This window comes from Lipotes vexillifer, unplaced genomic scaffold (genome assembly GCF_000442215.2).
Source record: "Lipotes vexillifer unplaced genomic scaffold, Lipotes_vexillifer_v1.1 scaffold543, whole genome shotgun sequence".
Lineage (NCBI taxonomy): Eukaryota > Metazoa > Chordata > Mammalia > Artiodactyla > Lipotidae > Lipotes > Lipotes vexillifer.
In genome coordinates this window covers 1,283,447-1,297,577 of record NW_006799055.1, presented here as the reverse complement: position 1 = coordinate 1,297,577, position 14,131 = coordinate 1,283,447, and the positions used below count along the sequence as shown (strand labels likewise).

Here is a 14,131-nt window from a genome sequence, read left to right as displayed (position 1 = left end):
AATGCCAGTGTGCATTCCTGTTTATATAGTGAGTCTCCCTTCAGGAATTTATTGTAAGGAGGTAAGGGAAGGGCTGTAAAGATATGCATTCAGCAGTGTTCTGTGAAGAATTATTTTAAAAGGCAAAAGCTGAGGGCTTCCCTGGTGGTGCAGTGGTTGAGAGTCCGCCTGCCGATGCAGGGGACACGGGTTCGTGCCCCGGTATGGGAAGATCCCACATGCCGCGGAGCGGCTGGGCCCGTGAGCCATGGCCACTGAGCCTGCGCGTCCGGAGCCTGTGCTCCGCAACGGGAGAGGCCACAACAGTGAGAGGCCCGCGTACCGCAAAAAAAAAAAAAAAAAAAAAAAAAGGCAAAAGCTGAAAACAACCTAAAGTCTGACAATGGGGGACTGGTGGGTAAATTATGGTAAAAGTGATCATTAAAAATGATAAAGTATTTATTACATGTATTTATGTGGGGAGGTGTCTGTGATACACAGAGTGTAAAAATGAAGGTAAAAAACTCATTTCCTGAGTGTTAAAAAAATCTGGGATACTACACATTAATCTCTGTTTCTTGGGGTGGGAGTAGGGGACTTTGGTATATTTTTTACTTTTTTTTTTTACACAATGCAGATCCATTTTTTCCCTCAAATAATTGGCAATCTAAGTATTTCCATTTGGGGAAAAAATCATTTAAGACAAACACAAAGCAAAATAAATATTAAATATAATAGGCCCTATATTTTCTGAGTGAAATTCTGTTCTAGAAGGAAGGATTTGTTTTTTAAAGGAGAAAACAAATGCTTTTTTGTTGGCAAATGCGAATGAGGCTGTTTTTGGAGAAACATGCAACATTTTTATTGGAGAGACTTGAAATATCAGTTAGTGTAATATTTTGCTTAAATGTCAGATTAGTCTAACCTTTGAAAAGTCAAGCTACCTCTTTTCCTGGCCCTTTATAAAGGGGGAAGAGAGCATTTCGTTTATGTGTATATTCTTCTTTACTCATTTTACTCAAGGTAAAATAAAAATAAAATAGCCTCTACTAGCTAAAAAAGAAAAGATGTTTTTCTGAACACAGTTCTGATTATACATTAAAAGAAAATGTGATGATATGTACATAGATAAGGAGAGTGAAGCAGGCTCCATCGAGCGGTTATATTTTTACATACTTTGGAACGTTTTTCACAGGATTCAGCACCACGGATAGCTACAGAGTCCCAGAACATTTAGTTATCATCCCCCAACCAGTGATTCAACTTTTAATCATAGTGCAGTGAAACTGAACTTGTAAAGTTCATTCAGGCTGTGGTGCATCAAGTTTTAAACTATACCTATACCTATACCTGTTGAGAATAAACATATATAACATTATGAAACATATAAACATTATGAAATAGGACCCAGAACCCAGCTATTCCTAAATAATATGAATAAATAATATGAAATAGGACCAAGAACCCGGCTATTCCTAAATGGTTACCATTGCCGAAAGCATAGAAGAGTGATAACCACAAAACTTTCTAAAGCAGGTGAATCGATTGACTTGTATGTAAATGTTTGCAAGTCACTTCACATAAAACTATCCTTTTAAATGTGGTGGAACATCATAGACCTCAATATACGCTCACTAAAAATGTCAACTAAACTTTGAAAGTTGGGATTTTGACTTTTTTGCATCATTATTATATTTACCATTACATTTTGGGTTCATAGCCTATACATTTTTCTGTATCCCAGAGTTCTTCTGAAGGATTATTTATTGCATGGTAGGGATTGTAGCTGGAGCTTCTTTGGCAGCTAAGTTTTATTAAGTCAGATGGAATTGCCTTTACATTCAAAGGCACAGTGCTTGAATATTTATGTGAAAATTCACAACTGATAAAGCATTCCACAGCAGACCTGGCAGCTCAGGAAGGCTGTATGCAGTATTTTTTCAATCTTTTAAAACCCATGCCTCCTTTTTTTTTTTTTTGCGGTACGCGGGCCTCTCACTGCTGTGGCCTCTCCCGTCACGGAGCACAGGCTCCGGACACGCAGGCCCAGCAGCCATGGCTCACGGGCCTAGCCGCTCTGCGGCATGTGAGATCTTCCCGGACCGGGGCACGAACCCGTGTCCCCTGCATCGGCAGGCGGACTCTCAGCCACTGCACCACCAGGGAAGACCCCCATGCCTCCTTTTAATAACATAAAAAAAATCTACCAGACTTTCTTTAGTTTTAAAATTTTCTAATTAAATTAAACACGATGATCAGAATGTATTTTTCCATGTAATCACCCCTGGATATTCTGGTACAGCTCTCCTGTGGGGAAGGGGAGAGGGTGCCTAACCAGCTACCCAGTTGGGAAGGGTGGCTTTGTAATCTCCGTCTCAAAAGACTGAAAAAAAAATAGGGCCTGTGCTGTATTGAAAGTAATGTAAACATTCACCCTTTTGAGCTTAAGTTGGGAGGAGATTGCTTCAGCCCAAGGGCCTCTACTGTGCATGAAGTGCTGTCCCAGATGTTGCCTGGAAAAGAGAAGTGTTTGAGCTGTTAACCTCCAACCTAGTGAGCTTGTAGTTTAATAAAGGAAATAAGACACACATAACTATAATAAAAATAAGGCATGTAACTGTAAAAGAAAGACTCATATAATAAAATGAGATGTACATAAGTATAATTGTAAAAACATGGTATGACAGTGCCAGAAGGAAAGATGTAGGGATTCAGGACATGGAGAGATAATATCTAGCTCCTTCTCCACTTTTTTTTGGGAGGGGGAGGGAGGAGAAATCAGGAAAGGCTTCCTGGAAGAGGTGGCCTTTTGAACTCAGAAGGTGGAGCTATGGGGTAGGGAGGACAGTTTTACTGGCAGGTGTATTTTAAGTAGAAGAGTAAAGGGGATTTCACCTGGAAACATACATGGGCCCAGTGCTCATCAGACCTGGAAAATCAAGATGGGAAATTTGGCTTTCACCCGTCATTCAGATGGTGTTGTGGTCGTGTTGGTGGACAGCACAGAGATGGTGGTGGGTCTGCTGAGGTCCTCTTTATCCGAGAATGCCTTTCACGCTATACTGGGCAGAGCAAGCGTGGTAACAGGGAATGGAAGCGAAAGATGGATGAAGAGGTTGTATCTGAGCGTCTAGATCCTTATCAGTCCGCTTGACGATTCATGAATGTGTATGCATATTCAATGGAAAAGGTTCCATCTAGATAAGATGGTCAAACCATTAGCAGAGATTGTGAGCTGGGGAGAGCTGCAGACATGCTTGATTGTTAATGATGGGCAAAGACAATTTTGTTTGTTGGCAAGGAAGAGGGTGCGATGTTTAAACTACACGTCAGTAGAGCCTGATGCTGAGCCCACGTTGGATGAAAAAGCATTGGTAATTGGCTAGTTTCGAGTACTGAGAAAAGTAAACAGCGGTCCTTAGGAGAATGCAGGGTAGCATGGAGAACAGGTCATGGGATAACGGTTTCATTTTCTCTTCTTTCTTCATTTTCATCTTCTCTTTTTCTTTTGGGTGGGAGGTGAAGTGATAATTATCTCAGTAACATGCTTGACAAAGTATGTCCTCTTACGACGTCCTTGTGGACAAGATGGGGTGTGCTCAGTGACTGTGGGGCCTGGTGGGTGGAGGGGCACCTGTGGACGGCCACGGGGTGCTGATGAGGAAGTAAGGAGTTACTTCTCCCTGCTCCATGTGCTGCGCTCTGCCCCCTGCCTTGTTCTGCTGACTCTGGCATCAGTGAATGAATGATAACCTGGAAGGTGCACTTACCTCTTCCAAGATGGTATGAAAACAGAATGGATTGCAAATATTTGGGATGAAAAATTGAGGGTGGGCCCAAAAAGTTTTAAATAGAATTGAACAAGGGACATAGACCAGCAAGATGTAGCTCAAGACATGTGTTTTTATAGTCCTACCATGGGTGCTAAAAGCCACTTGCAAATTTTTAGGATTGAGTTAGTGTAGTTTAGGAGTAATTCATAAGATGCTTTGGCATTCTGTGGATGATATGGAATCAACAGGATTTGTATGAAGCTGTCATGTTCTTAGATGGTGTGGTTAGAGGTATAACCTAAGAATGGAAGTCTTTTTGTCACATGACCCTGGTTGATGCACCCAGCGCTGATTATTGTGTGCAGCTCTGAGCACCCTGTGTAAGTGGCACTTTGGGCTCCCTAGTGTGTGTGCTTAGGTGTTGGGAGTTTTTAAAAGCTGTTCCAGCTGAGGAGAATCTGAGTTCCTTAGCTGGGAGAATAGGTTTTCACCCTAGTAGTAGGGGGTGCTACTTGGAAGATTAGTAAGCATGAGATAGGCTATGGGCCTAGAAAAATCATTACACTCCTTTTGGACCGAGGACTTTAGTTAATGGATTATTTACCAGGATAAGTTGCCATTTACTGCTAAGGCCATTGTTTGTAACTTTTGACAGCCATGAATGTGAAGCATATGAAAGCTACACGCCTCACCCTGGGAAAATGCACCTTAAGCGGGGCGGGGTCGGCACAGTTGGTTGACATAATAGCATTTTTTGTTTAATCACACACTCCTGTATTATAAGTCTGGATTTTATTTATTTATTTATTTGCGGTACACGGGCCTCTCGCTGTTGTGGCCTCTCCCGTTGCAGAGCACAGGCTCCGGAAGCGCAGGCTCGGCGGCCACGGCTCATGGGCCCAGCCGCTCCGTGGCCTGTGGGATCTTCCTGGACCGGGGCACGAACCCGTGTCCCCTGCATCGGCAGGCGGACTCTCAACCACTGCGCCACCAGGGAAGCCCTATAAGTCTGGATTTTTACGATCATGTTTGTGCTGGGGTGGGAGGGATGTTTATCTCAGTAGAGTACCCTGGAGTGAAATCCAGATCCAGAAAAAACCTCTTGCCCATGTAGATTCTGTGACTGTCTTCTGGTGAAACAGTGGCGCTCGAGGGGGGAGGAGTGAATCTGTGCAAGAAGGGAAGGAAACAGGAAACATTACCTCCTGTATATAATTTTGCCTTTTATAATTGAAGGTTTTAAAATTTGCTTTTCCTGTCTTGTGTGAGCTTCCTATCCTGTTTTGGTTTCTGGTTTTGCTTTTCTATCCTTGTTCTTATGATAGTGACTTTTCCTTTTATTCTTCCCTGTGATCTGTATAATTTCACCAATAGGCAGCTTTTCTTTTACAGCTTCCACTTTCTGCATGGATTTTACTTTCCTACCTCTATCCCTGCTCTGTCACATCTTAGCTGTGTGACTTTGGGAATGTTACCCTCTCTGTGTTGTCATTTCCTTACCTGGAGAGGCAGAGAAAAAAAGCAAGGAGATGTGAAGATCTGTTTCTGGAGGCCATTACAAATTTTAAATAGTTTAACTTAAATTAAAATTAAAAATTAAATAAAAGTAATTACAATTTAAAACTTACAAACATGTATCAGTGCTGAGAATAATACTCGGCCCCTAGAAGGTTCTAGCTTTCCATCGTCTTTCCAATGAGCAATGCTTATTGTTTACTGACAGAGAACATCTGTTATGTAATTCTTAAATATTAAGGTACAATTCTTTCTAGCAAGATTTTACACCTGCTTGTCACTCTCTAGCACTCACATTGTGGATTGTGGTGTCTGAATGCTCTGGTTTGGTTTGTCACTGCTGAGAAGAATGCATTTATTTCCTTCTTCCAGCCTCGATAGTTCAAACCCAAGAGGGCTCTTGGCTTCATGCTTATAATTCTGCCCACAGAGAATTAGAGATGCTTACTTTGCCTGGTTGGCTCACATTTATGGAATGTCTTGCTCTCCATGACTTTCCAGGACGCCCATTTCCCGACCCAGAGAGCACGGTGTTCTTTTAAACTGCTGTCTTAATGATTTGCCTACATGCTTTTTGTATTTCTGCCCAGAGGCACAAGGAAAGCACCTTGAAAACTGAATAATGAAAGAAATATGGATGCTTTGAGACTCCCCTCTGTATCTGGGAACGGAGGCTGGGATCAGAGTGTCAGCACCTTGGTTAGGCTTGGGGCTGGACCTGGGGGTACCACTGGCCTACTGAAGACAGGCCTGGAAGAGGGCAGAGAAGGAGAAAAAGAAAGCAGGATCCAGGGCTGAAGCGGGTGGGAGGATGAGGACCTGAGTGCGACAGGGACAGAATGCAAGTGCGGCATAGCAGGGAGATGAAAGTGCAGACCTGTGCACAGGTGTGTGTATTTGGACAGGATTCTACGAACATGGGGAAAGGAATGGAAAGTCCTAGATCAGGATGTCACTGTGCCTTGTGCAAGGGGCTGGGGAGGAGGAAGAAGGGGGAAATAAAAAAAAAAAACTGACCAAAACCCAGCTTATAGGAAATGATGTCATTTATGGAAAACGTACATGCTTATGTACAGATGCAAACAAACGGAAGGAAAAGAGAGCTCCATCAGCTGAGTTCTTAGGGGTGCCCATGGGAGGCTGTCAAGTGAAAAGTTAAGTTGGGAAGATGGGGGCTGGGATGGAGAGGAGCATGAGGGTGGCTGCAAGTTATTGGTGATTTTTCGGTCCTTTGGTTTTCTTGTTTATTATGTTATTTTGTTTTATAATAGATACATACAAATGTACATATATGTAGATGTACATATATGGTATATATACACATGTACATGTTTAGTATGTGTACAAATATACATGTATGGAAGCAGGGAGAAAGGAACATGGTAACGTGAGGAATGAGGAGTGTGGCTGCAGCCTAGGAAAGAAAAGGATGAGAGGAAATGAGGCTAGAAAGGTATGTAGGGGCTGGATCATCCAGGACTCGCAGGCTACTAGAATTTCTTCCAACTTTTTATTTTGAAAAGTGTCAAACCTATACAAAAGTTGCAGGTGTAGTCGAGTGGATCACCTAGATTTTCAAATTGCTAACGTTTTCCCATGTTTGTGTGCTCTCTCTCTTTCACACACACACACACACACACACACACACACATTTTTCTCTTTGCTGACCATTTGAGAGTAAGTTACAGGCAACATGTCATGTTAAAAAGCATGTCATGTTTAATATCATGTATCTTCCAGGAACACAGGTTATCTCTGGTATAATTGTGATACTGTGACACACCCAAGAAAGTTAACATTGATAAAATGCCTTTACCCAATAGATTGTCCATATTTAAATCTTGAATTGTGCCAATGTTCTCTGCTAACTTTTTTAAAATTCCAGGATCCAGTCAAGGATCATGCATTGTGTGCAGATATCCCTTGGTGTTTTGGGGGGCAAGTTTAGCCCAGCTATTTTGTAGAATGCCCATCAATTTAAATTTGCCTGATTATTTCCTCATGATTAAACTCAGGTTGAACATTTACAGCAGGGATACTCTCATAGGGGATGTGAGGCCTAACATCTGGAGCACATGATAGCACTTTCCATAATGATGATGTTACATTTGATGGTGTCTACCAGCTTTCTCCATTGTACACATGAAATTTTCCTTTGTAAGAAATAAAATAATCTGGAGGGTGGTGCTTTAAGATTCTGTAAATATCCTGTTCCCCAACAGTTTTGCCCTCAGTGATTTTAGCAACTGTTGGCATCCCTCATCCAAGGTAATTATTACTCTGGTGAATACAAAGTGGTGATTTTTCTAATTGTCTAATTTTTTGTATGTTAGTTGGTATTCTGTGAAGAAGAGCCTTCCTTTCTCCTCTGCTCTTTTTAATCAGTATCAACTTGTGAATTTTTAAAATACAAATTTAAGATTTACTATGTATTTATAATCCACTTCTAACATTAATCGTTTTGATGTTACAGTTTCCCATATTTGGCCAGCAGGAGCCCCTGTCTAAAAAGGCTTTTGAGAAATAGTACCTGGATTGAGTGAATGAAGTAAGAGTAGGAAAGTGATGAATAAATCTGTGTTTACCATATGCTTCTTTTTTCTCCCGAGACTCTATATCTGTCAATCTAGCGCGCTTTTCTTTTTATTTCTCTCTAGGTCTCATGGGCTAATTGGCTCTCGTTCAGCTGGAACCTAACAGATAAGTCATCCTGCTGTGTATCGAGACAATGCCCAGTTTTAAAACTGCTCTGAAAATGATGAAGACAGGATCGCCCAGTGATGCTGTCAGGGGGCAACAAGCAGCTTGAGAATTCCCTGTTCACCAGGTAGCAGCTTGAAGGAAGCCCCTTTCCATTAAGGAGGACTGCATGGCAGGCAGCCCCCACTGAAGGCTGGAAAATGAGTGTCCCAGTGGCTCCTAAGAAATCATGTTACACTGAGTTACGGGACAACAGAAATGGAGTGAAAAACAACAATGAGAGCGTCCTAAGTCTGGGAGACACCAATGCCAACCCCGTCATGTTGGAGGTCAGCTCCTCTCCTGATGAGCCTGTGACGTGTGCCCTGACAGATGAAATTGGAAATGCAAATTCAAGCGGGCCAGAAAGTAGTACCCGTGTCCAGAAGGAGTTTCACCCCCTTCAGGGCTTTTCGAAGGCATCTCAGGTTGGCCCTGCCAGCCTGAAGGATTTTAAATTTTCTCCGATGGCTCAGAGAGAACGGAATGAAGAGCCCATGGTGGAAAGAGGCACAGATCCCGTGCAGGCCCCTCGGGGTCTTCAGGGACAATGTCAACCAAGTTGGAGGACTGTCACAGGTGAGGCCAGCCCAGAGGTTTCGGCTCAGAGGGAGGTTGACGTTCCCCGGCATGTTCCCAAGGATAAGTTGGCCAAGACCCTTGACAATGCGGAATTGAGGAGGCGTTCTCTGGAGAGAGCCGGCAGCTCTGCTGTAGCAGTGGACATGCTTACCAAGGAGTGGGCTGGGGGCCTGGCCTGGCCGCTTCCACAGCCTGCAGTGCTGGGGTCCCCAGAAGCCCCCTGTCCGGTACCCAGTGGTGGGGAGGGGCCGCAGAAGATGGGGGCAGCCCCTTCTCCAGGGCTGGCTTGTCTTCCAGCTGATGGGACCTCAGGGGGAAAGAGCTCACGCCATCCTAAACCATCTACCTCAGTAATCAAGGAGACCACCCCCTTAGAGACCCAGCCGGATGGGGGACAGGTACCCAAAGTTAGCACCCAGAGCACAGAGCCTTCCGCCCACCCAGAGTGCACTCCCAGTTCCTCTCCAGCCTCGAAAGACATCCTGAGGAAGCCAGAAGCACAGTCAGGTCAGGGAAAGCCCGAGCCCAAGATGGAGCTGAAACTTGTCCAGCTCAGGGCCGTGCAGGAGTTCCAGTCCACCCAGGCGGAGGGGCTGGGATGTCCTCAGGAGGATGGCGTGTCATCCCTAGGGAGAAAGGAGCCGCGTACAGAGGGAGCACAGCAAGAAGCCTTGGCTGCGGCACACAGCGGTCCCCACCCGCCGGGTATGGGAAGAGGCAGGGGCGAGCAGGAAAAGAGGGGTGAAGAGGGGTCTCTCCAGACCACCCCCAAGCTGAGCCCCGCTTCCTTGGGAGCTGCTGAGCATCAGCCCGTGGGCAGAAGTTCACCAAGTGCAGCTAGGAAACCGGGTGAAGCCCCATCCAGCAGTGTTTCACCCAGGGATGGTCACGTCGCTTTTGTTCCTGGTCATCTGACTGACAGCAGGCCCTCAGGTGCCAGTGAGGAGAGAGGGGTTCTGGGCGGTGGGAACGGCGACGGCGCTACGGTTTTTAATTCAGATCGTTCTGTTGGAGAGAGCGGAACTGGGGTCCCTGAGCCCCCCGACCCTCCAAGCAGCAGCTCAGAAGCTGGGGAAAGCACAGAGATCGCTACATCTGTTGCTGAGACTAGGAACCGTCTAGAGACTGCAGTGAAGACTGAAAGCACCCCCCAAGCAAGGGCAGATTCTCTTCCCGGAGTCCCAGCGCCCCTCCACCCAGAGACAACCGTGAATGTGGCCTGCCAGCCCGTGCAACCCAGCAGCCGTTTTCTGGACTTGGGCGCCTTGAATGGGGACGCGGGGGTCCCCCCGGCCGCCCCGCCTTCTGCCCACAGCTCCAGGTTGTCACACGCTTCCCTGAAAGTGCCTGACAAGAACCCCTGCCCTGGTGGGATCCCCAAGCCTGGCCTCACCCGTCCCGAGGACACACCCACCTCACAGGAGGGAACAGAGGGCCCCCAGGTTGAAAAGACGGAAGAAAGGGCGGATCCCCGGCCCCTCGTTATGCCCAAGCCCAAGCACGTGAGGCCCAAGATCATCACCTACATCCGGAGGAGCCCTCAGGCCCTCGGCCAGGTGGATGCGTCTCTGGTTCCCGTGGGGCTACCTTATGCCCCGCCCTCGTGTAACATGCCTCTCCCCAAAGAGGAGAAGGCGGCAGGTGGAGACCTGAAGCCGGCCGCCGGTCTCTACGACAAGTTCAAGCCAGACCTGCAGAGACCCCGGGTGTTCAGCTCCGGACTGGTGGTGTCTGGGATCAAGCCCCCGGGACACCCCTTCAGTCAGATGAGTGAAAAGTTTTTACAGGAGGTAAGAGAATGTCACTGTGATACAGTCTATAAGTTGAACGTCCTAAAGTCGGTTGTGTATTTTCTATGAATGGTGAAAACAGAATTTCCTCTCTTAGCAAATTGCAGATTCTGATGGATGCTCTTGTACAGAAATGGACGGTTTTAGCTAGAGGAGGTCGTAGGCACATGGACACTTTCGATGAGAAGAGTTTGATGATCAGATGAGATGGAGCTCACGTCTGAAGAGAGTCATTTAAATTCTACCTGACATAATGCACAAAAGTTAGATAGGTGTGCATTCAAACCGGCTTCCTTGTTTAAATAAGGGAGCATAATTCTTCTAGGTCAATGGAAAAAAATCCAAAATAAATATATTGTTCAAATTAGTCAGACTTCATCCTGTGAGGGGGAGTATTTCCCTTCTGGGAGAATCTTGTATTCGTCCATGCCAAGAGCACAGTGAGTAGGAAATAATGTGTTAGGCATGGGCTCTGTTTTAAGTCAAAACAGTAATTACAACTAACATTTAGTTGAGTGTCTGCTATGCATTGGGCCCACATAACATCACATTTAATCTTTGCTGGTCTTCACTAATCCTTGCAGTGATTCTCTGGAGGGTGGGATTGTGGTTCTTATCATTGTTCAGATGAGGAAGCAGACTTGGAGAGCTCTGAGTCACTCATCCAAGGCAGCAAAACAAGGACAGCACTGAGATGCTCACCCACACCCACCCAGTTTCCTCACTCTGTGGCCCCTCTCAGTACTGGGGTGCTATGGCGAGTTGTGCTCCCAGAGCTCAGAAGGAAGGTTTTGTCTGGATGCAGTCTCATGGCAGCCAGTGATCAATTAAGAGGAAAGCAGCATCAGATCGTTTCTCTCCCTGACACCCTCCACGTCTGCTCAGGCCACTCAGAACACGGGCTGGAGCCTATAGGATGCTCAGCTGTTAGGATGCACTCGATCTGGCTCCTTTACTTCCCGACCACCTCTCCTTCCTTCACTCTCTGTCTCCCTCTGCTGCCTCAGGGCCTTTGCACTTCCCTCTGCTCAGAATATTCTTCTCCCAGATATCTGAATGTCTTTCTCCTTCACGTTCTTTAGGTCTCTGTTCAGTAATCACTTCATTGGAGACTTTCATGTGTAACAGTTCGTTAAATAAAGTAATTTTGTACCCTCCCCACCCCCACCCCCCCAAACAAAAAGATACCCTAGATTTTTCTCTGCAAAACACAATTGTGAAAGAAACTCTATTTGGAGATGTAGGCAAAAATCCTGTTACTGTTCTATCTCTTTGACCCTTCTTAATTTTTTTATGTATGTTTCCTTTCTTTGTTGCTCCCACTCTCTCCATAAAATATACAGTAATGTCTATAATAGATGCACATCCCCCCCAGATATTCTCTATTCTTAATCCTGTAGAAGCCACCCCAAGTCTTCAGGAAGTGGGATAGTATGAGTGTTTGTGCGGCTTTAGTAGTGCTGAGGGATTTGGGGAGACCCCGTTGGTGTGGGGACAGCAGTGCCACTGTGCACCAGCCACTCTGAGGACCATTTCCTGCTGTAATCAGAGCATTCGAGGCCCAGGTCCTTTCCTCAGGCTACAGGATAGAGCAGAGAAGCCCCAGGGGTTGTGCTGGGCTCATTTCTGCGGTAGTCTCTAATCACAAGTGGAGAATGGGCTGGCCTTTGCCCTTTGCTCCTGTAGCTGTGACTTGGTGTACCCCAGAGAGTCCCCCTCCTGTGTTCAGCCCCCAGAAGTGGCTCTGAAGGTCATCGTGGGTCTAGTCATGCCAGGAGGATAAAATATGCTGACTTGTTTAGACTGCTTTCTGCTCTCAGCTATCCTGAGGCCTCTGGGACACTCCCTCCTATTGACTTCTTGGGGGAATCCTTTTTATTTTTTTTAAAATTAATTAATTAATTAATTAATTTTGGGCTGTGTTGGGTCTTCGTTTCTGTGCGAGGGCTTTCTCTAGTTGCGGCGAGCGGGGGCCACTCTTCATCGCGGTGCGCAGGCCTCTCACTATCGTGGCCTCTCACTATCGTGGCCTCTCTTGTTGCGGAGCATGGGCTCCAGACGCGCAGGCTCAGTAGCTGTGGCTCACGGGCCTAGTTGCTCCGCGGCATGTGGGATCCTCCCAGATCAGGGCTCGAACCCGTGTCCCCTGCATCGGCAGGCGGATTCTCAACCACTGTGCCACCAGGGAAGCCCGGGAATCGTTTTAATTACTGGTGTAAGTGGGGGGAAGGGAGCAAGAGTCAGAGGACCCGGTGAGCTTGTGTGCTTACAGCATACAGGTGTGTGATTAGGGCTGAACCCTGCTGCTCCTCCCTGGTACCACCTCATCACTGTAGGACACTGTGCCTGTCAGAGCTCTCCAGAGAAACAGATTGTACATACAGGTATGTATATGTATGTATCTTTCTGTCTGTTGAGACTTTAAGGAATTGGTGCGTGCAGTTGTGGAGACTGGCAAGTCCAAAGTATGCAGGGTGGGCTGGCAGGCTGGAGACCTAGGGAAGAGTTGATGCTGCAGTTTAAATTCAAAAGCCGTCTGCTGGGAGATTTCCCTCTTCTTTAAGGGAGGTCTTTTTCTGTTAAGGCCTTCAACTGATTGGACGAGGCCCACCCACATGATGAAGAGTAATCTGCTTTATTCAAGGTCTACTGAATTAAATGTTGATCTCATCTGAAAAACAGCACTAGAGAAACATCTAGGATAATCTTTAACCACATATCTGGGTGACGTGGCCTATCACGTTGACAAAGTGAGCTGTCACGAGCCCTCTCCTTGTGGTAGCTTCTTAGTGAAGCCTCTGCATTTGCCCCATTATCTCCCCAGCCCGCTGTCCCCTGAGAACAGGGCAGGGCAGATGGGAAGAGGTACAGCCCAGTAAGAACTTAGTTGCTTGTGGTGTGTGCCCCGATGGATTTTAGGAGTTTGTTTGAAATCACAAGGATTCTTTAGTTTCAGAATTATTTCTCTAAAACTACTGCATTAGAGAAAGAGGGAAAAAACCCATTTGGGGTTAATCTCACTGTGTTTATGACTGTACGGTGATACCTGCTGTGTTCTGTCAATAAAGATGAAAGAAAAGAGTGTGAAGCTTTTTGTAGACTCTCTTGTTTTATTAAAAATGCGTAGATTAGGCATCTAAGGAGTACTTTTCACCTTTTCAAAGAATTTTTTATCTTACCAGAGACAAATTACCCAACAAAATGGCAGGCATTGAGGTTCCTGAAATTGTTAAGGTCGTTTTCAAATGATGGAATGATGGATTTTGACCCCTGAAACCTATACAGTTTGAAAGAACAGAATAATTACTGAGATAAGACATTGCAATCCTAAAATCCTGACAGATGTAGGTTAGAAATGATAATAATTTCTTCATGGGAGCACCTGCTAAAAGCAATGAGCAGTGACACCAAACACTTAGACGCTAAAATAAAAAAAATTGAGCAAATATGAGTATAATAGAAAAACCAAAGATTGACAGTAAGAGAGTAAGTAGAAAATGGTAAAAATTTTATCAGAGAGCAGATGTAGAATGTTCTTTCACAGGAATATAATTTGCTGGGGCCTGAATTCCATCTACGTACTATAGCAATCATGCATATTTTACAATGTGATTATGATAAAACTTTAAAGGCCTCATCTTTTGTTTCAATAACGTCAATTTAAGGAGAACTTCATATCTATTTCAACAGTAAAAGAGTATTAAATTAAGGGTTTATCTCTTCAACGGCCTGGATCAAAGCTTTATAGCCCCT

At 45.4% G+C, this 14,131-nt stretch overlaps 1 protein-coding gene across 1 annotated transcript in view; it reads left to right on the top strand.

Annotated features, from left to right (window-relative positions):
* The first annotated feature begins 8,149 nt into the window (after positions 1 to 8,149).
* The window catches only part of MTUS2 (microtubule associated scaffold protein 2), a 344,092-nt gene continuing 338,110 nt past the window's right edge, over positions 8,150 to 14,131 (top strand). The window contains exon 1 of the mRNA XM_007471434.1: positions 8,150 to 10,378. Within this exon, the coding sequence (XP_007471496.1) occupies positions 8,168 to 10,378 (2,211 nt within the window). The 5' untranslated portion in view covers positions 8,150 to 8,167. The remainder of the gene's footprint in view (positions 10,379 to 14,131) is intronic.